At 36.3% G+C, this 21,248-nt stretch overlaps 1 protein-coding gene across 4 annotated transcripts in view; it reads left to right on the plus strand.

Annotated features, from left to right (window-relative positions):
* LOC120529620 (growth arrest-specific protein 2) overlaps positions 1-21,248 on the plus strand; it is a 191,970-nt gene that overhangs the window by 79,843 nt on the left and 90,879 nt on the right. For all 4 annotated transcript variants that reach the window (XM_039753593.1, XM_039753572.1, XM_039753582.1 and 1 more), the window contains exon 4: positions 9,780-9,921. In XM_039753593.1, coding sequence (XP_039609527.1) covers positions 9,780-9,921 — 142 coding nt within the window. The remainder of the gene's footprint in view (positions 1-9,779; positions 9,922-21,248) is intronic.

Genomic DNA, 21,248 nt, shown 5'->3' on the forward strand with positions numbered 1-21,248 from the left:
TCAACAAAGGAATTGTGAAGAATGTAATTGACAAAACAGGCTAATGAAGGTAGAGACCAGGTAAATATAAACTACATACTACTTTATTAAGAAAGATGTAGAGAGGTATACTGGCATACTGAGAACTGCCTTAGATTTAAGAACACAGTAAGCCAAGGGAAACTCGATGAGTTTTGGGATATTGAGGGACTAATTGTTTTAAAAGAGAGTTTTTTCTTTTTTTTGTTTAGAGATCATCTCTAAATGAACCCCATTTCAGCTAATAAATCAAAATGTTAAGCGTGGCCTAAGGAACTACAGTCCATTTTCTTTAGTTTATTTGTACTTGTAGTTCTTATTTTACAAAAAATACTTTACTTTAGGTAAAAGGCAGCCTTACCGTGTAGCTGCATTTTTACATTATTACATCACTATCACTTATTCTTCAGACTCTCACATCCTGTATTAAAACCAATTCACATAAATTTAGCAGGGAATACAGGCTAGAGAATCATTGGCTCGTTATTTAATCTCAGCTGTAGCTTTGATTTTTTTTTTTTCCTGGGGTTCCTATTTAAGTATCCTGCAGATATTATAGATATGCATGCCAGAGTTAACATTTTTTTTCTTTCCATATGGAAAACATATTATTTAGGTCTTCTTATTCGTTAGTTACGAACAGGGAACTTTTACAATGTATGTTGAAATGACTTGTTAAACAATTTTTTTCAAGCCCTTCTCAGATTAAAATACCTGAGACATTAGGAAGGTTTTAAAGTTTTATTAGTTGTATGCACGTTTCTGCTCAAACTTTAAGTAATCTAAAGTTGAAATGTGTAGTTTCTGTTTTGGGCCGAGATGTTTGATAATGTTGTACTCAATAAATGTATGTTTAATTTTTAACAGTCCCTTTTGGACATTTTAGGAAAAATTCCAGTGTTTTGTCACTGAACTGTACATTTTCATTGTGTCATTTATGTGCTATTCCTGCATAGCTACTCAGTTAGTTTCAAAGAATAGTACTGTTTTATATAGGAGTCAGGACTTACTAATGAGTGAAGCCTTGACTTCTTTTGTTAATGGTTGACTTGAATTTACCTGCGGTGGCTTTTGTTTAAGTAGGTAATCTCAATATAATCATCTTCATTCCCCTTTTTTCTGATAGCGGTTTTGGCAACAATATGTTCAGTTGTGCGGTCTTGGGCATTTCTGTCCCAGCAACTTCCTCCAACCCAATACCCAGACACACCCAGAAGATTAGAGAGTTACTTTATAATGCTTCCAGTGTTCCTTGGGTCTGCCAGTAGGTCTTCTCCCAGTGGATTGTGCCTCGTGCACACACTGGACATCCTATCTACATGCACACACCACCTTCAAAGGCTCCATTCTAAGCAGCATTACTCCCATATTGCTGAGCTATTTACACTGTCACAAAAAGTGAGCCCAGCAACACTGCAATGGCATCACATTATAGCCTCTTCAAGTAATGACTTTATTATTTCAGTCACTACCTAGAGCAAGTGACCATTAGTGGAAAAGGGAGTGTACTCTAAATCGACAAAAATGGGATGGACCCAAAACATAAACTATTCAGTAAAATTATTAAATCATCTACATATATTTGATAGTGGAGATTTTGATTGACAATGCATTGACTATAGTATTATCATGTAACACGTAGTTTCTTGAACATGGTATCATTATTTGCAACATTATTTAAGACACACTTACTATGGTTTGCATGTGGCATTGGTGGTACATGCTCCTCATATGTTTTCTTATTACCTGTCCTGTCTGCCAACAACCCAAGCATCATAAAACTCTTCCAGTAACATTTTATATTCATTTGTTTCTCTCCCCAAAGTACTTGCCACACTACTACGAACTCCAAACTCGATATATATCACTGACATTGAAGATGCTTTATATTTCATCCTTGATGATATTCATTTTGCATTTTATTTAGATTCTGTCAATCACTTTATCTTCTTATATAATATACTACTGTAGCTGTTCATTTTTCTGTCCAGGATTTTAAATCACCTGTAGCTCGCAAACCATTTCACCTATTGACTTGAAATTTGGTACACATATACTACGTGACGTCTACTATCCAAAGATTTTTATTACTCTTTTATTTTATTTTATTGTAGAATCAACTCTTGGCAGTGCGCAGCAGGGCGGCCATGCGGCGCATGCGTATGGGCACCACTCTCATTCCCTACCACCATCGCTAATCATTCTTGAGGCAGATTGAAGACTTAAGTGCCAGCATAAGTGAGAAATTAAAGATAACGTACTAAGTAATTGCAACACAAAAACTAACAATCAGTTTTAATGCAAAAAGATACCGATGAAACAAGAGAAGAAGAGGGCTGCTAGGGTGGAGATAAGAAGAGCTACTCAGGAAGTAGCAAGCGCATCAACATCTGAACAAACGAATGATAAACAGAGACAGAGAAAGAGTCTGAAAACTATGAATGCTCAAGTCAAGTGTATTCACTGCACGTTACTGTGCAGTACGCCGTTACTGGTATGACATAATACACCTTTTATACAAGTTCACATTTAGTTGGACTGAACCAGTTGTGAACTTGCTCTTATTCAATACAGTGTCATGAAAAATATTGTAGCAGTATTATTTTCTTGGGTATCAATTGAAAATAGGTTACCTACTATTGCTGGCTAAGTAATAGCGCCTTTCAGTTAAGTGGGTAATATCTATCTTTGAATTAGCCAGCAATGATGTAAACTGCTAATGCTACCTGTCAATCTGCACTTCAGACAGACTTTAAATGGAACTTTCTTGAGCCTTCATCTGATTTGCTTGGGTGTACTATTTGCTGCCATGTAGCATATTTCTGTTTAATGGATGAAGTCATAGCCTTTTCTGTTCAAATTTAGTAAAGTGACGTTTGCTTTCAGAACACCCTACCTCCTCTGCTTTCCCATGTGTTTATTAGTGTTATATTTACAGAACAGCTTAGGCATCTGAGAGGGAAGGCAAAGGACCAGATAGTACCTTTTTGCTTTTGGTTTATGTGGAAAAAATAATTCAGACTTAATTCTGAAACCAGAGTAATTTCTAGCTACAACTAGAAAATGACTTTTTAAGAATTAGCATGTTCCCAAATAATCCAAAAAGGAGCGGAAAAAATGCCTTGACCCAACTGCACTCACCATCACACATTTTAAGAAACAACAGTTATTACATACAGGTTTCCACCATCCCATGTGTTGTGCAATTATACTGATATACAGTTAGGTCCATATATATTTGGACAGAGACAACTTTTTTCTCATTTTGGTTCTGTACATTACCACAATGAATTTTAAATGAAACAACTCAGATGCATTTGAAGTGCAGACTTTCAGCTTTAATTCAGTGGATTGAACAAAAAGATTGCATAAAAATGTGAGGCAACTAAAGCATTTTTTAACACAATCCCTTCATTTCAGGGGCTCAAAACTAATTGGACAATTGACTCAAAGGCTATTTCATGGGCAGGTGTGGGCAAGTCCGTCGTTATGTCATTATCAATTAAGCAGATAGAAGGCCTGGAGTTGATTTAAGGTGTGGTGATTGCATGTGGAAAAATTTAGTTATGAACAGACAACATGCGGTCAAAGGAGCTCTTCATGCAGGTGAAAGAAGCCATCTTTAAGCTGCGAAAACAGAAAAAACCCATCCGAGAAATTGCTACAATATTACAAGTGGCAAAATCTACAGTTTGGTACATCCTGAGAAAGAAAGCAAGCACTGGTGAACTCAGCAACGCAAAAAGACCTGGACGTCCACGGAAGACAACAGTGGTGGATGATCGCAGAATCATTTCAATGGTGAAGAGAAACCCCTTCACAATAGCCAACCAAGTCAACAACACTCTCCGGGGGTAGGCGTATCGATATCCAAGTCTACCATAAAGAGAAGACTGCATGAAAGTAAATACAGAGGGTGCACTGCAAGGTGCAAGCCACTCATAAGCCTCAAGAATAGAAAGGCTAGATTGGACTTTGCTGAAGAACATCTAAAAAAGCCAGCACAGTTCTGGAAAAACATTCTTTGGACAGATGAAACCAAGATCAACCTCTACCAGAATGATGGCAAGAAAAAAGTATGGAGAAGGCGTGGAACAGCTCATTATCCAAAGCATATCACATCATCTGTAAAGCACAGTGGAGGCAGTGTGATGGCTTGGGCGTGCATAGCTGCCAGTGGAACTGTTTATTGATGATGTGACACAGGAAAGGAGCAGTCGAATGTATTCTGAGGTGTTCAGAGACATACTGTCTGCTCAAATCCAGCTAAATGCAGTCAAATTGATTGGGCGGCGTTTCAAGATACAGATGGACAATGACCCAAAACATTCAGCCAAAGCATACAAACAGCAACTGAAAGCCGCTGCAGTAAAGGCCTGGCAGAGCATTAAAAAGGAGGAAACCCAGCATTTGGTGATGCCCATGAGTTCAAGACTTCAGGCTGTCTGTCATTGCCAGCAAAGGGTTTTCAACCAAGTATTAGAAATGAACATTTTATTTCTAGTTATTTAATTTGTCCAATTACTTTTGAGCCCCTGATATAAAAGGATTGTGTTAAAAATGCTTTAGTTGCCTCACATTTGTATGCAATCTTTTTGTTCAACCCACTGAATTAAAGCTGAAAGTCTGTGCTTCAACTGCATCTGAGTTGTTTCATTTAAAATTCATTATGGTAATGTACAGAACCAAAATGAGAAAAAAGTTGTCTCTGTCCAAATATTTATGAAGCTAACTGTACAAAATATATTTCGAATGCCTATCTGTTTTTCTGTGTCTCATGTTCTAACAGGGAATGTAGTTATAAAGAAAGTAGAAGCCACTGAAAAGTTGTTTGCCTGCGTTTTCAATATTCCAGCATGTAGCAGCATCTCATTCTGGAAAGACTAATCTAGGCAAATCTAGTTAGCAAATTTAGGAAGACCATTCTCGAGGATCTTTCAAATTCTCGGAGAGTGATTATCCTTGATTGCAGCATCCTTCTTGTTACAAGAAATAAGAAGGTTATTGTCATATGTACAGTAAAAACACATGTTAATACAATGTAATGAAATTCTTACTTTGCTTGCTCACCTTCATATACAAAGAAAGAAAGACAAAAGAATTATAAAAACAAATAGCAATTACAATTACAGTCTATTCCGGTTAATTGTACCACCGGTTAATCGAACCAGTCGCTTATTTGGACTGAGTCCTAAAGAACCGAAACAGATCATATTACATAAGCCTAATATTGTTCGCTTATTTGGACCAAAATTCCGTTTAATAGGACCAAAAAACGTGACAGAGAATAAGAAAAAGAAGCCACAAGTCGCCCGCAGAAAGCGGATGTAAAGCGGGTCAGCAACATCCGGGAGGATCCCTGGGCTCCCCAGGAGAATTTATGCTTTTATCAAAGGTCAGGAAGTCGGAAAATTTGTACCAAGTGCAAACCATTGGGGGTGAACATGCCTGCCCTTTCTTTCCTAAAACGGACCGCCCAGTAGCTGGCGACATGAAGTTGAGCGTAAACAAGTGCAAGTGCAGTGTGTAAACAGAATGCGTCAGATCACACTAGGCAAGTTCTTGAAACGACTGGAATTTGGTAATGTAAACTTTTTTATTGTGCTTCGCATGCTGAGTGTCGTGTAGATCATTTCGAAGAATTTGTAGATTTCTTTTTCAATAAACAAAGTTAGCAACCGTACATGTACATGTACGTAGTTCTTGTTTGTACGTTCACCATACGCGTATGCAGACAATAAAAGTCATAATGACATTTTAATATGTTACTTATAGCATGTCCCGTCTTGGTTGCACATGTATAGGGCATGTTCGTGTAATCAGACCAGCCGGATATTAGAACCAAAATGATTGGGTCCCCGATGTGGTCCGATTGACAGGAATCGATTGTATAAGATTACAAAATAAGGTGCACACTGCCTGATTACATTCTGCAGCAGTCACTACCATTTATGGGGCTATGAGTTGTGGTTTGGATTGACTTTAATTTTTAGCATTGTTGAAGAGTCTGATTGATTGTGGAAAAAAGCTATGTGTCAGTCTTGTGGTGCGTGATTTCACACTCCTGTAACGCATTATGCTTTATGAAAAGCGTGTGTTGAGGATGAGTATTGTCTTTAATTATGTTTTTATTTTATTGTCTTTAATTGTCTTTATGTCTTTAATTATGAAATTAATCTTATTGTCTGCCTCCACTCCTTTTCACAACACTACATTACAAAATAGGGAGAATTCAGGGTCCCTCAGTTTAGTTGGACCTATTCCTTCAAGGAAATCCAAGAAGACAAACCTGATGTTTGTTGTGGAAAATGTCATTGTGAATTATTAAAAATAACAAGTATCAAAATATTACAAATGTGTTCCACCTTTAAAAATAATATCTGCATGTGCCAAAGGCCTACCTAAGTATATTGTTTTAGATAAAGGTCAGCAGTTCGCTTCAGTGCAGAAGATCTGCATAAATGAGGGGAGCTTGGGTACAGCAGAAACTGACAACAGCCTATCCACCTTCAAACATTTTTTTTCAAGAGCAAATATAATGTCTTTTTGAAATGTTAATTTCTTAATGTCAGATCATTAACTAACCCACTTAATCCAGACCAGGGTCACAGAGGGTGCTGGAGACTATCCCAGGTAGCATAGGGTGCAAGAAAGGAACAGGCCCTGCACAAGGGCGCCAGTCCATCACAAGGCAAACACACACACACACACACACACACACACACACACCAAACACATACTAGGGCCAATTTATTGTAGCCAATTCACCTAAGCTGCATGTTTTTGGACTATGGCAGGAAAGCAGAGAACCTGGATGAAACCCAAGCAGAGGACGTGCAAACTCCATGCAGGGAGGACCCAGGAGGTGAACTGTGGTGTCCTTACAACAAGGCAGCAGTGCTACTACTGTGCCATCGTGCTGCCTCTTAATTTCTTCATGACATGGAGTACTTTAATAATAAAAGTGCAGAGAAGTATAGTGAAAATACAAGTCAGACAGGCCAGATTTTATACAGCATGCTGACAAAGTGTGAAATACTCAGATGGATACTCTGTCTACTTAATTCATCACTCCTTTTTCAAAGCTACATCTAAACTCACCGCTTATGTTAAAACCAACTATTAGTGGGTAGGTCTCGCATAAGTCATTAAATAGTTGTGCAAGGTTGTAAACCAAAGAGAAAATAATAACTGTGGCCAACGTTGAGCCCTACTTTAGGCCTGAGTTATGTTTAGGAGTAAAAATTTGTAGCAGTGTCACACAATTTGTACATATATATAGACTTGAAATGTCTTCTACCCATATAAATATTACTTTTAGAATAAATGTACATTGTATAGTCTCCAAGCACAAAAAATAATTTATATGCCTTTGTGTTTGTAAACCTCATATTAGTAGTAATAGTGGTGCTGTTGAAGTACTTAGAATAATGTTTTCAATTACTGGAAGTCCAATATTGAGAAATCATATTTAGGAAGCATTTTTATAGGTGAGGTGTTACGCACTAAGAAAACTACCTTTACACAGTGCTACAAGTAATAATAATTCCTCAAAAACTCTAATGTTCGCAAAAGTTTCTGTACAGTAGCCATGTTCACAAATATGTACTCTCTCATATTTAGTTGCTCCTGTAGTATACACATTTTTAAAACATTCACCCCAATATATAGTTTCTATGGATTGAAAAGCATTATGATTAATTTTGTGAATCATTGCAAAAATGAGCACAAAACCGATATGCTTTACATGCACTTACGTCTAGGCTTAGTTTTTCACAATGTCAAAAAATCCAGTAATTTGCCAGTTCTCTTTGCAGCACAGACATTATTGCAGTATTAAGGAGATAAAAAAAAACCTTTTAAAAAACGGTGTCCAAATGCATACATTTTAAAAGAAGAAATATGAAAACAGTTTTCATTGGGTGCTGTGCAGTTTAAAGTTACACAAATGATTATAATGGACAGAACAAGAATTATGTACAAAAAGTTATGCAAAGACAAATAATACACACAAAAATCATTGTATCCATGTATATTTTTCATATAAATATTTTTTATTATTTAATGTCAGCAATTCAATTCAGGTTCTTCTTAATATCCCAGTGTGCAATACAATTAAAAAGAAAAAAGTAATTAATTTATGAACGCAAAACATAACGCTGAGACATAAATCGAACAAAATCATATTATTTTTGTTTTTGTTTAGCACTCTTCACTGAGTACATGATCAGAGTGCTATAAAATGTTCACAGGGTAAGTACAATTACAAACTTTACTAATTACATGATGAACACACATAAAGATAAAGATTAGGTAAAACATACAGTAAAACATAGCAAACTGAAACTGAATGATCTGATAGGATCCTATAAATGTATGTTCTTTAATATTATCAATGAGATATGTGCAGTGTACAACATGTTAATTTATTTGGTATAAAACATACAGAAAAAACATATGTATAAATACAAGGTCTGTCAAGAAATCAATAAAATGGTTGTTAAGTAGTCTTTTGTTGTAAAAATTATAATACACATTACCCCTGTCTTCTTCAAGACAGATTCCTTTTGAAACAACACACTGTCTTCATCAGTCCATCCATCCCTGGAATTGTTATTCAGCATTACTCTGTGACTTTTTAGATGTTTTGCTACATTTAAAAAATGGCATCCTTTTAGGCAATTCCTAAACTTCATGAAAAGAAAAGCATTGCGCTGTGACAGATCTGATGAATGCAGTGGCAGTGGATGTGATGAAATTTGCATGGAGGCCAGAAATTTCTGACAACACACAGTGAATGAATGCATTACATCGTGGAGGGCCCACATTTTGGCAATTTAGGTTGAAGTCAGTATTGTGCCAATAAAAAAGTGAAAAGAAAAAAAAAGAACTTGAATCTGTACTAAAACCTTACCTACATATGTCTTCTTATAACATTTAGCTTTTGCACTGTACCTTGGTGATTTTCTATAGAAAATGTGATGGAATAATTTATTTTTGTGACTGGGTGAGCAAGGCATACTGTTAGTTATTTTAATGACTATTTGGTATTAAAAAGATTAAGGAAGTTGTAAGAAGTCTTTTTGTGTCCAAGAACAATCAAACCATTGGCTGCTAGGTGGTTATAGATACAGGGGTGCTACAGCACATTTTTAAAAATCTTCGTTATTAATTTCACAATAGAACCTGTAAATGCAGGGAGGTTTTAATTGCATCACTATACATTACTGAAATTCTTGTTTGTTAAATCTGTTCTGCCAAAATTGTAAATAGTTTTTATAGAAGTAGCTTGGGCAAAATAAAATCATTGTAAATCTCTTTTATACAAAATGGAGTGTATAAAACATTATTTTACAGCACTTTCTAGCTTTCATGACCCCAGTTTTAAATGAGCTTTATGGAAAAAGTACAGTGTTTTCTAATATTGACTATATGCAAAACTTAAGAATTTAACTATCAAAACTAATTTTCCTTTTTGCTAATTATCACATGTCATGTATGAGACTTGATCTCAGTCTGTACCCTTTACTGTTAGTATAAACTCTGATATTTGGACATAACTCTCATTAGTATATAGATGGTGGTTTCAAAGGATTCTGCTTCTTAAAAACAATAAATTAATAATAACGATGGATCACTTGAACAATTCTAGGGGAAATGGTGCACTGCTAGGATATTTATGAACATTATGAAAGCTAGTGATTTCAGCACAGCAACTTTACAGGTGACATTTTGCTTGCTTCTGCTTTCTACCTTTTCAGGATGCACTTGTTAAAAGAATACCCTGCAAGACCAGTGCCCCCTCTGGGTCTTTTTTTGCCCGTGACAACACTGCCAACTTTCTGGCTTGGTGCCGAGAAGTCGGGGTTGGGGACACTTGCCTGTTTGAGTCAGATGGTTTGGGTGAGTGCTGAATTTTATGTGCTTTCATTTTGCGGTTGTGTAACTGAAGGTTTGAACCAAGAAAATACATGGCAAGACTTTACCTTCTAGTAATGTAGTAAGGGTCTTTTTATGCTGTGGCTCCCATATAGTGCATGTATTTCAAGGTTGGATAATGGATGGATGGATATATGAGCAATATTCATTCTTTATGTATTTTGTAATGATTCAACATTTCTCTCACACTTCAAAGACATACAGAGCTGTCAACTTGTATCTCTTTAAAACTCCAAAGAGTTATTGTGGACCTTAAACACGGTACTGCTTACTGTATATAAATATTCCTAAGATTTACTGTAGTTGTGGTATTTTTCATTGGATGTGTGGAAGTACAATCAGAGCAGACTCCTTCCCTGATTAGACATAATAATATATATAATAAAAAGACATTTAATTAAAGCCAAGTGTGATGCAGTTGGTCACAAGTTATTCAAATGTAAAATATATTGTAGGAAAATTTGAAGCAAAAGTAAAATTCTAAAGCAAAAATAATGAGCAGTTTGTAATAGATCATGAAGTGTGCCATGCTTGAGATCACCCTAAGTATTTATGGCATGAATAAGTAGTATTGACTATAGAAAAAAAAACTTATAATAAGCTGTGATTAATGGTTCACTTTATATTAGAAAGTAAGCCATAACAATGCTGTGTTATATAACTTCTTAACATAAAGCTATACAGTAAATGACCATTACTTTGTAAACGATGCATTCAGTGAAAAATATCAAACTATAGATTAAGTTAGCAGTATACTCGGTGTATAGCCTCCGGTTTCATGCGACTCCAAGCAGGAAAGCCTGCGAGTTGAAAATTAGTTGATACTTCATGTAAATATTGCTAGGATGGTGCTTCCAGCCAATCATTGCACATTATGAAATAAAGTTACCTGTTCTACTATATTGGTCTCAATTTAAAACCTGTATGCATATCCCATTAAACTTGGCCATCTACCATTTGGTTAATCTGAAGTATGCCTTATTGTTTTTTTTAGGAATACAGCTCTAGACGATTTACAGTACTTAAACAATAAGAAGATGCAGCATTACTCCTGCAGTAAAAAAATTTTTTTGATGTGGCCATCTTCTTAAAGCAGGCAAAATGGTTTGGATAAAATTACTCTACTCTAGCTGTCAGTTTTAAAGTGGAGCAAAAAGCAATAATGCAGCTAGGCCTCTGTTCCAGCAATGTCACGGAATGGAAACTAGGCATTTACTGTACTTTTGTAGTAACAAATTCTTCAATTATAAACAGGAATTATATGTTGATTCCAGCTGCACTTGGGTCCCAATCCAAGTAGTTCGTTGTGTGGTGGGTACAGCAACCAGTGCTCCCCACCAACCAGTATTTATTTTGAAAACTATACTCTGACATCCAAATTTATCCTTGAGTCATAAAAGATAACATTAAAAGTGGTTGACTTCAGACAGACCACAAGTTTTTAAACTGCCTTCTTCCTTCACCCTGTTCATTCGAATCAGGATGTACTGTTTTGTGATAAGTATTCAAGAAGATTGGCCAGCATTTCATAGGTTTAAAGGTATAAATACAAATAGAAAAGATCAGAAATGTGACACAGTGGACTGAGTAAACAGATTTATACAAGACAAAGCAAGCGATCAAAGTCTTAATGTGTCCATAAATGATGCCCTCTTTTCTGTCAGAGCTGATATTTTGTAAAGGCACAGGCTGTTGACACAATAGAATCCTGCAACAGAGATGAAAGGTTTCCTTTATTTTCTGAGTGAGTTGTCAGCACTCCGATGGAATAAACTCCCAGCTCTGTATAAAATCCTCCAATAGCCTTTTGACAGTTCAACAGAACACTTATCTCCCACACAACTGGTTCACTTCTATGGTTGGAAAGAGAAAGTTGTTCTTTATACTGTACAGCTGAATGGGATTTTCTAGTTTCATATGACATGTCCTATTTTTGCTGTTTGTAAGTGTTTCCTTTGGATACTGCTAAGGGCAAAATCAAGTTAGAAAGGGAATGCTGTTCTTGACCAAGTGAAGTGACTGGTAGATGGCTTCCAGGACTACTTGTTTAAAGAACAAAACTTATTATGGGTTTTGGCATGACTTGAGAACAGCCTTTGATATTACATTCGCTAATCACAAAATCAGTGTTTGCATACACATTTTTAAAGAAAACAGCAGATGTACAATACATATTTGAAATTCTTGATGTTTACATTTCCTTCTACGGTAACTAAATTTGCAAATCATTTTACAAACTTACTTTGCTATTTGTGCTCCAATACTATTAAATGTTATGGAAGAATAAATATTTTGAAAAGGCAGAAGTGGATCAAGGTTATCTCGTACAAGAAGGAAAATGGACAAATGACTCCAAGTTGAAATGTTTCTATTTAAATATGGCCATTTGAAAGTTTCAGATTTAATGAGACTATCCAGGTTAGCATTAAATGATAATGCAAAGATGGAAATCAATCCAGAGACCATAGACTATAAAAAAACACTTGTGCAGATTATATGAAAATTATTTTTTAAATATCTTATTAAGGGTTCAAAAGGCTCATGATACTTAAGTATTCTATTTAATTAATTGGCACACTACAATCAATGGATAAGTTTAGCATTTTCTTCACAATTATGGTATGCATTAATTTGCAACATGAAATATTGTTCTAAAGTGAAGCATTTTATATATATTATAAAAAATTCCAAGCTTGCTCTTGCACATTAAAATGGAAGTGAGGGGTGCTGGGTGAAAATGAAAAACAGAACTTACTGAATACATTCACTTTGAAGCAACAAAGGTTTCAATTTAAGAAAACATGCCTTATGCATTTCTGAGGTATGGTTGTGACAACAAAAGTTAAATGGTAGGAATACATTTTATCATAGATTCGTGGTACTTTTTTCTTCAGGTAAGGATACATTTACTATTCACTTGTCTGCTCGCAGTGCCCATGGTGGGTGGAGTTTTAGCATTTTCCATGGACACAGCCCTACTTCTGGCACACATATGGCAGCCACCATTCAAAAAAACAATGTTGCAATATTTTGCAAAGATATTAAATCCTGCTGTATAAGTTCTCCCACAGATAAGTCTGGACTTGATTGTACAGTATAATTTCTGGTATTTTATAATGTCGGTCATAAAAGTCAAATGCGGAAAACTCATGCTATTGGCCTGAGAGATTATGATATGCTAATGCCCACCTGAGAAAGTAACCACGGAGCACACTGCCTTTTTTTTTTTTTCTTTTTCTTTGTACTGTGCCTACGTGACTACACAGTAATACCTAAACTATTCCAAAGCAATGTTTGCACTGTTTTGTGTGTCTCACACCCTCATACACCTTTATCGTAAGAGCATCCCTTATCTACAATGGAGTGTTTGATCAGAAGAAAATATAAAGTTGGTTTTCAATTAAACGTCATTGAAATAGCAAAAGATATTGGTAACTGCACACCTGCAACAAAATTTAATGCATCTGAGAAACTGATGCGAGATTGGAGGAGGTAAGAAGATGTAAAAAAAAAAATATGTAAGTATCGCATTTTTGAATGGGCATATAAGTTGGGGCTAATTTTATGATCGATTTTTCGGGATTTAAGACCCGACTTATATGTGAGTATATACGGTATGTGCTTCACTAGTCTAGGGACAGCTAGTGAGAGAAGATGAGCATGCAAACAAGTGACAAGAACTAAAAAGATGTTATAGGCATCCATTGTTTTAATCAAGTTAATATTTCGTAAGTTTAGTTCAGATGCTTTAATGTAAGCAGAGTGGAAGCACAGAGCTTCCATTCCTGTCTCACAGTGTGAGGTTTTGAAGATTCTCCCCATTTATTTACAGATTGAGTATGCTTACCTTTGTAAGTTTATCAGTTGTTACAATGAATACCGAGAAAAATTCAGTACTACTTGTCAGTTACTAATAACTTTAGTCCTTTGATGGGATGTGCAGTAAATTATATCCATCCCCTTTTTCTTTTATATAGCTTGTTATAAATGAAAGCGTAACAGACAGTAATTCACATCTGAATAAACGAACATTTAATAATGTCAATAACTATTGCTGGCAATGATTTTTCTAGGTGAAAAGTGAATGTTGGAAGAAACTGTGCTTCATTTTAAAATGGATTAGTCTCACAAAAATGTTTTTCATGTTTTGCTTTTTTCCTTCTTAAAATGCCATTGTTTTACAGTATGTGTGCAATCTTAAGACACCCATCAATACTTGATAACACTTTTGAGAAATGAGCAGGCTAGGTATTTTTTAAAATTTATAAAAAAATGCTTCAAACATAATTTTTTCTGGTAAATTAATATATGGTATACCATGATTGTGAAGAAATAACTTAGACCTGAAAATACTGAACTTTAAAGGAGTTCAGGAATCCTCATGTTGTAATGGAAAAAAGATACATATGTAGTACATATAAAAACTTATTTCCATATAATGAAAACATTGAATTTGAAATCTGTAACAATCTTTTGGTCCATTTCATTTACATTCCAATGCTTGACAACTTAAATTGTTGGTATTTTTTAAAGTATTTCATATTCAAACTTTGTATTTTTGAAACAGGAGAATCCGTGAAACACCAATTAAAATGAGATTGTTCTTTTTTCATTCTCCCTGTATCCCTCCAGTAGCATGATAGGAGCTGATGGAAGCCTTATAACCACTGGAGAAGGGCCCTGTCCACAGAGCAGCTAAGGTGGATTGGTTATTGTGTGTGCATGACCATGTGTGTCTAAACATCACTTGTCTAAAATGTGTTGTCATATCACTTCTTCTGGCTTGTTTGTTTTTTCCATTATGTCACATTCTGGTGGAAGCTAAAATTTATACCTAAATTCATTTGTATACATGGGTGTGGTTTTGTGATGTAACCATCAATTCTATTATGTTTAGAGGATGCAAAGTACCTGCTGAAACAAACAAGTTAAATCCAGAACATGTTACTGTTCAACCATATGACAGAGTTTTACTTAAAGTTTCAGGTTTATTTCTGTTCCTTCATTGTTTCTTTTTATTAATTGCACTGGTTGCAAAGCCATTGACATATGTGAAGGCAACTGTGAATCTCATGGAAGGTTCTGATTTATCTGTAGGTATATTGTGTGTCATAATAAATGGGGATTCTCTTTGTTCCAAAATCTTTATCCAATGCATTACACTCGGCTTGGCACAATGGTCTTTAAAGTATTTAGTAGGAGGAGATGGTGTTTTGAATGATACAAAACTTTTTTTAAAAGAGATGTTGTGTGTAATTGCTCTTCTTATTACCTTGTTCATTCATATTTTTATATCTCAAACTGTTCAAACAAAGTCTTAAAGAGATTGTTTGGATAGTCTTCATGTTAACACTAGTTGGGTATACTCAACCAATTTGTGTAATGCATGAAGTACAAGAGTAAATCAAAGAGTAAAGGTAATTTGAAAATTATGTGCATGGTAATTGCAACAGATAGAAGCTGACATAGTACAACATATTTGTGATGGCTTATGAGTATTTTAAACACATGCAGCACAGCATTCTTCCTTTAGTCTAGTCAAAGCCAAAGTCAAATGAGTATGGATGCTTACCTCCAGTATTACAACATTGTTCAACAACACATTGTAGTGAAATTTCATAAGGCAGAGGGAGTGAAATGTGCTGAATTTCACCAAAGGATGGTAGCTCAGTATGAGAATGAAAACAGCAAAAGCTTATGAATGGGTAGAAAGGTTTAAAGCAAGAAGAACAAGTGTAACCAAAAAAGCTTGATCTGGTCAAACATCAACATTGCACACACAATTCCACATGTAGGCAAATGCCTTCATCAGAGAAGACCATCAGTTTATGTTATCCATTATTGTTGCACATTTGAATATCACTTACTGTATGGGTCTGCTCATGCCATAGTGCATGATGACTTGGGGTATCATAGGGTTTGTCCATGATGGGTGCCTAAACAGTTTACTGATTTGCACAAGGCAATGTTTTTCACTGAATTTCAGTTGATTTCACTCCCTCTGCTCAAGGAAATCTCACTACCATGGCACATCGTTCAACAATGGTGCAATTCCAGAGTGGAACATCCTTGCTAATTTGACCTTGGCTTCAACTACACTAATGGCAAAGTTCTGCGCTGTGCATGTTCGAACTACCATAAGCCATCACAAATGTGTTGCATAGTGTCAACTTCTATCTGTTGTGGTTACTGTGTAATTTTCATATTCCCTTTACTTTTTGATTTATACTTGTACGTGATGAATTGTCTGTTTGAATTACATGTATTTACTAGTGGATAAAGTTCACTTAGCCTAACATTCCCTCACAGAGAGCCAATATGTGATTTTATTGATAGTTGTATATGATTTTCAGCTTTCAGAACCATGATGAACTGCTGGTAAGCCTATTCTATGGCACAATTTGTTTTTTTTATAATCATAAAAAACATGTGCACTGTAAGTGTAACACCTAAGCAGAATAAAATGTTGTCCTCCAATGCATTTAATTGTAAGTTTGATGAACAAACCTTCCTTCCCAATTTGTTATAGGCTTTTTCAGGGAAGAAAGAGCAGTTACTGTTAGGGTAATTTTATCAGAGTTTTGTAGAGTCCTGCCAAATTTTTTTGCTGTTTTTTGCCATTTGGACTTGATTTGTTTTTTCCTTCGTACTATTTTGCATAATAGCATGAGAAATACATAAGAGTACGTAAGAGTTGTACAGGATATGTACGATGGAAGTGTGACAGTGGTGAGGTCTACAGTAGGAGTGACAGATGCATTCAAGTTGGAGGTGGGAAAACATCAAGGATCGACTCTGAGCCCTTTCTTATTTGCAATGGTGATGGAGAGGTTGACAGACGAGATTAGACATGAGTCCCCATGGACTATGATATTTGCTGATGACATTGTGATCTGTAGTGATAGTAGTGAGCAGGTTGAGGATACCCTGGAGAGGTGGAGATATGCCCTGGAGAGGAGAGGAATGAAGGTCAGTAGGAACAAGACAGAATACATGTGTGTTAATGAGAGGGAGGTCAATGGAATGGTGGGGATGCAGGGAGTAGAGTTGGCGAAGGTGGATGAGTTTAAATAGTTGGGATCAACAGTACAGAGTAATGGGGATTGTGGAAGAGAGGTGAAAAAGAGAGTGCAGGCAGGGTGGAATTGGTGGAGAAGAGTGTCAGGAGTAATTTGTGACAGATGGGTATCAGCAAGAGTGAAAGGGAAGGTCTACAGGACGGTAGTGAGACGGCTATGTTATATGGGTTGGAGATGGTGGCACTGTCCAGAAAGCAGGAGACAAAGCTGGAGGTGGCAGAGTTAAAGATTCTAAGATTTGCATTGGGTGTGACAAGGATGGACAGGATTAGAAATAAGTACATCAGAGGGTCAACTCAAGTTGTACGGTTGGGAGACAACGTCAGAGAGGCAAGATTGCGTTGGTTTGGACATGTGCAGCGGAGAGATGCTGGGTATATTGGGAGAAGGATGCTAAGGATATAGCTTCCAGGGAAGAGGAAAAGAGGAAGGCCTAAGAAAAGGTTTATGGATGTTGTGAGAGAGGACATGCAGGTGACTGGTTTGTAGCAGTGCTACTGTTAGTGAGAACTGCATCTCCCTGCAGTCCCTGCAGGGGCTGTTGGGGTCAAAGGTGGTCAAAGGAGTTTAAAAGGTGGCGTTTACCTGTCGGACTTTCTTCTGTTAATTAAGTCATATTTAATCGCTGTGTCCTGGATTGTATTTGTTGTTGGGGTCTGGATCGTCTGTCTACCTGTGTGCTGAGGACTGATTTTGGATTTACTGGCTTCCCCGCAAGAAAAGGAGCGCTCCTCAACTGTCCATCCGTCTTCACCCTTACAGTGTCTACTGGTAGGACTGTTTTTTCCTTCCCTTTCAACATACAGATTTTTGGAGTTACTCTCGTCATCTCTCATTACATCCGGTTTAGTATTCCATGGACTTTGCTGTGTGGTGTTTGTGTTCATATGTTTAATGTAATATCGCCATAGGGGTGGTATTATTGTTTTCATTTATATTATTTAATTTCATTATATTCTTAATTGTCCTTATTTCCCAGCACACTTTATTTTGTCTCTGTGATGTGTGCGGGCGGGCCAAGGCTGGGGGCATCCCTGGGATCCTCTATAAAAAATAAAGAAATCACTGTCAGCTTGACGGTGTAAATCTTGGCGGCATCTGACCGCTACAGGTGTAACAGAACTAGATGTAGAGAACAGAAAGATATGGAAGAAGATGATCTGCTGTGACAACCCCTAATGGGAGCAGCCAGAAGAAGCATGAGAAATATATGTTGTAAACCATAGAAAGCCCACGTTTTGATACCACATGTCACCTAATGTCCTGTTTCAGATTGCATATATGAGATGTTTCAATGAAAGCCAGTGCAGTGTTTGCCAGAGAAGTCCTGAGGGCCTACATGTTGGCTGTCATTAAGGGAAATATCAGTAATATAATGAAAGTGAACCACAATCATATTATATTTATACATTTTAATTGCTGCTTTGTTAGTAAAATATTAGTCATTTACTGTGGACATTTAAGCTGGACAGAGCCTCTGATGACTGAATACTGTCATATTTATATGGTGGTATTGTTAAGGGATTCATGTCTGAGAACTACTGGAAATATGATACTTTTTAAAGAAATAATTCTGAAATATGCCACTAGTCATCTCTGTTGACATTTATCAGAATTTGTCCTTCACCAAAGGATATGTTCATTTTCAGGAAAAATGTTTGCTTCTGCTCAATTCCAGTTGAAAATCTCTTGGGATACTTTGTTTTGGGTGTTTAGACAAACCCTGTTACTCTATGTACTCATCCTTCCCTTTCATTTATGCATAAGCAAATTTTAATGAAAATGTGTACCTTTAACTTGTGGAAACTACAGTTGAGTGATGATAGGATGAAACTTACTAAACAGTTCAGGGTGGGTAGTGGTTTGGTGGAAGGTTTTGGAAGACCCTTTTTGCAAAGATACATTTAACTTTTTTTTTTGTAGTCAGCATTTATTGCAGATTTTTCTTAGTATATGAAAGCTATTGCAGATTTTTCTTATTTGCATTTGTTTGTTTTTTTGTTTTAAATTGATTGGCTTATAGAATATGTGTTGCACTAAGATTTTCCTAAAGTATACATCATTTCATATGTCACAGTGCAATACCACATTTTATTCCTAATTCCACTGATTCTAAAAATTTCTTCATCAGTACATTTAACACTGAAATTCAGATTTTTTGCATTGATTCATACAGTTTTTTTGACAAAGATGTCTTAATGTTACAGTACTTTGTGCAGGTCACCTAAGCTGTTTAATTTATGACTCTTTTACACCAAAACATCTTTTGCTTTTCATCTAGTGCCAGCCTGGTAAAGGTTTTACAGATCTCTCTCAGTAGCCAAGTTTCCAGCCAGTTTTTTGCAACGTTTTGTTATCGACAAACAGAATATATGTAAAAAAAAATGTGCGAAATTTGTTGTCTCCAGCCTGTTTCCATCCAACTGACTTTTTATCGATAAAATGGTGTGTGTGATGACGTCATCCCCCCCAAAACGAACTGTCGCATAAGTTTTGTTGTATCGCGAAAAAAAACCTGCCCTTGAGTCGTTTCCATACATAATTTTGTGTATGTCACAAATGATCTACCTTTTGTTTTCCATGTTCCACCCCTTCCACTAAACAAATAAAAAAAGAAATGGAGAGATTATTCAGACACTTTTTTGAAATTTGCCAGCTTACTGTTATTTCAGTTTCACAAATAATTGGAATTGTACATAATATCCGAAGACGACAGCAGAATGAAGCAGTTGCTTGTCTGATAGCCCTAGAGCTCGAAGAAAGTACCCCAGTGCGACGAAACCCACGGGTATGGGAGAGACGACGGAATAAGACCTTCTGGGAGGAGGTGGTGGAGAGACACTTCACAGAAAATCTCTGGCTGCACCATTCTAGAATGACACGGCCGACGTTTGAGATGTTGTGTGGATTCATCAGTCCTGATGTTGCACCCATCACAGGTTGCCACCGACCACCGGTTCCAACCCAAAAGCAGATTGCCATGGCCCTTTACAAGCTGGCAACCTTCGCCAAGTATAGAGTAGTTGGAGAAACTTTCGGGGTTAGTAAAACTACCGTCCATCGATGTGTATATGCTGTGTACACCACTATTAAATAAAAATTAATGCGCCGTTATATCAGACTTACGCATGTGCCTATTCTTCCCCCGACGGAAGGCTACCGCAATTACATTAATCGCAAAGGGTGGCCATCTATTGTTCTCCAGGCCCTTGTTGATGACAGGTGCATGATACGAGACATTTGCGTTGGCACTCCTGGAAGTGCCCATGATGCAGCTGTGTTTGCAGCATCGGATCTGTACAGGTGAGCCTACCTTTCAACATCCCTTCTCAGTGCGATAACAACTGAATTAGTACTGTAACCTGCTACCCTTAAGGTTTTTAATTAAAGCTGAAATTTGAATTAATACAAAATAACGACGTTTAATAAAAAAAAACTAAAGTTAATATTAATGAAAGAATTTCTCATATATGCTAAAACATCTGCCATTTAATAATAAGAAAAAAATATTTAGATAATGAAACATACGGTTTATTAAATATTTTGACTGGCACAGTAAATTACCTTTGCGGGTTTTGTATTATTTAGACATCCTGAGAGACACCCCCAGGCTACAGTTGATGTGGAGGGAGTTCAGGTACCCCTTTTAGTAGCAGGAGACCCAGCCTATCCGCTACTGCATTGGCTCATCACGAGAAATAACGAGTCTCTTCATCAGACCATGCGAACCGCTCCGCCATTCTCGTTTTGATTGCACGTGATGAAAATGTATCATGTGATACATTTATTTGCATTAAAGCCTTTTTTTCCGACAAAAAGTGTTTCCAATGTAGTTTTTGCGACATCTGAAGTATCAATATGGAATTTATGCGCTAAAGTTAAACGGAAAAATATTATGTCGACATGTACAACATTTTATCGATAATTAGCATTTCCATCAGCTATATTTGTAAAACAATTTGAAGCGCTAAATATTTTTTTGCAAAAACTCCTTGGATGGAAACCTGGTTAGTGTGATATTTGGCCATTTGTTTCTGAGTTTTACAAGGAAGCATTTGAAACATTTGATTAAATTTAAGCATATAGAACTAGTTATCGTAACTTTCATAAAGTTTTGGATCAATTACCCAAGACAGAGCAATATAGGGTGCTGAATGATTTTATAAATTTTGCTTGAAGAAGCTATAGTAAAGCAAGATAAAGTTTGCAAAA

Source organism: Polypterus senegalus, chromosome 1, assembly GCF_016835505.1.
Source record: "Polypterus senegalus isolate Bchr_013 chromosome 1, ASM1683550v1, whole genome shotgun sequence".
In the NCBI taxonomy this organism is placed as follows: Eukaryota; Metazoa; Chordata; class Cladistia; order Polypteriformes; family Polypteridae; genus Polypterus; species Polypterus senegalus.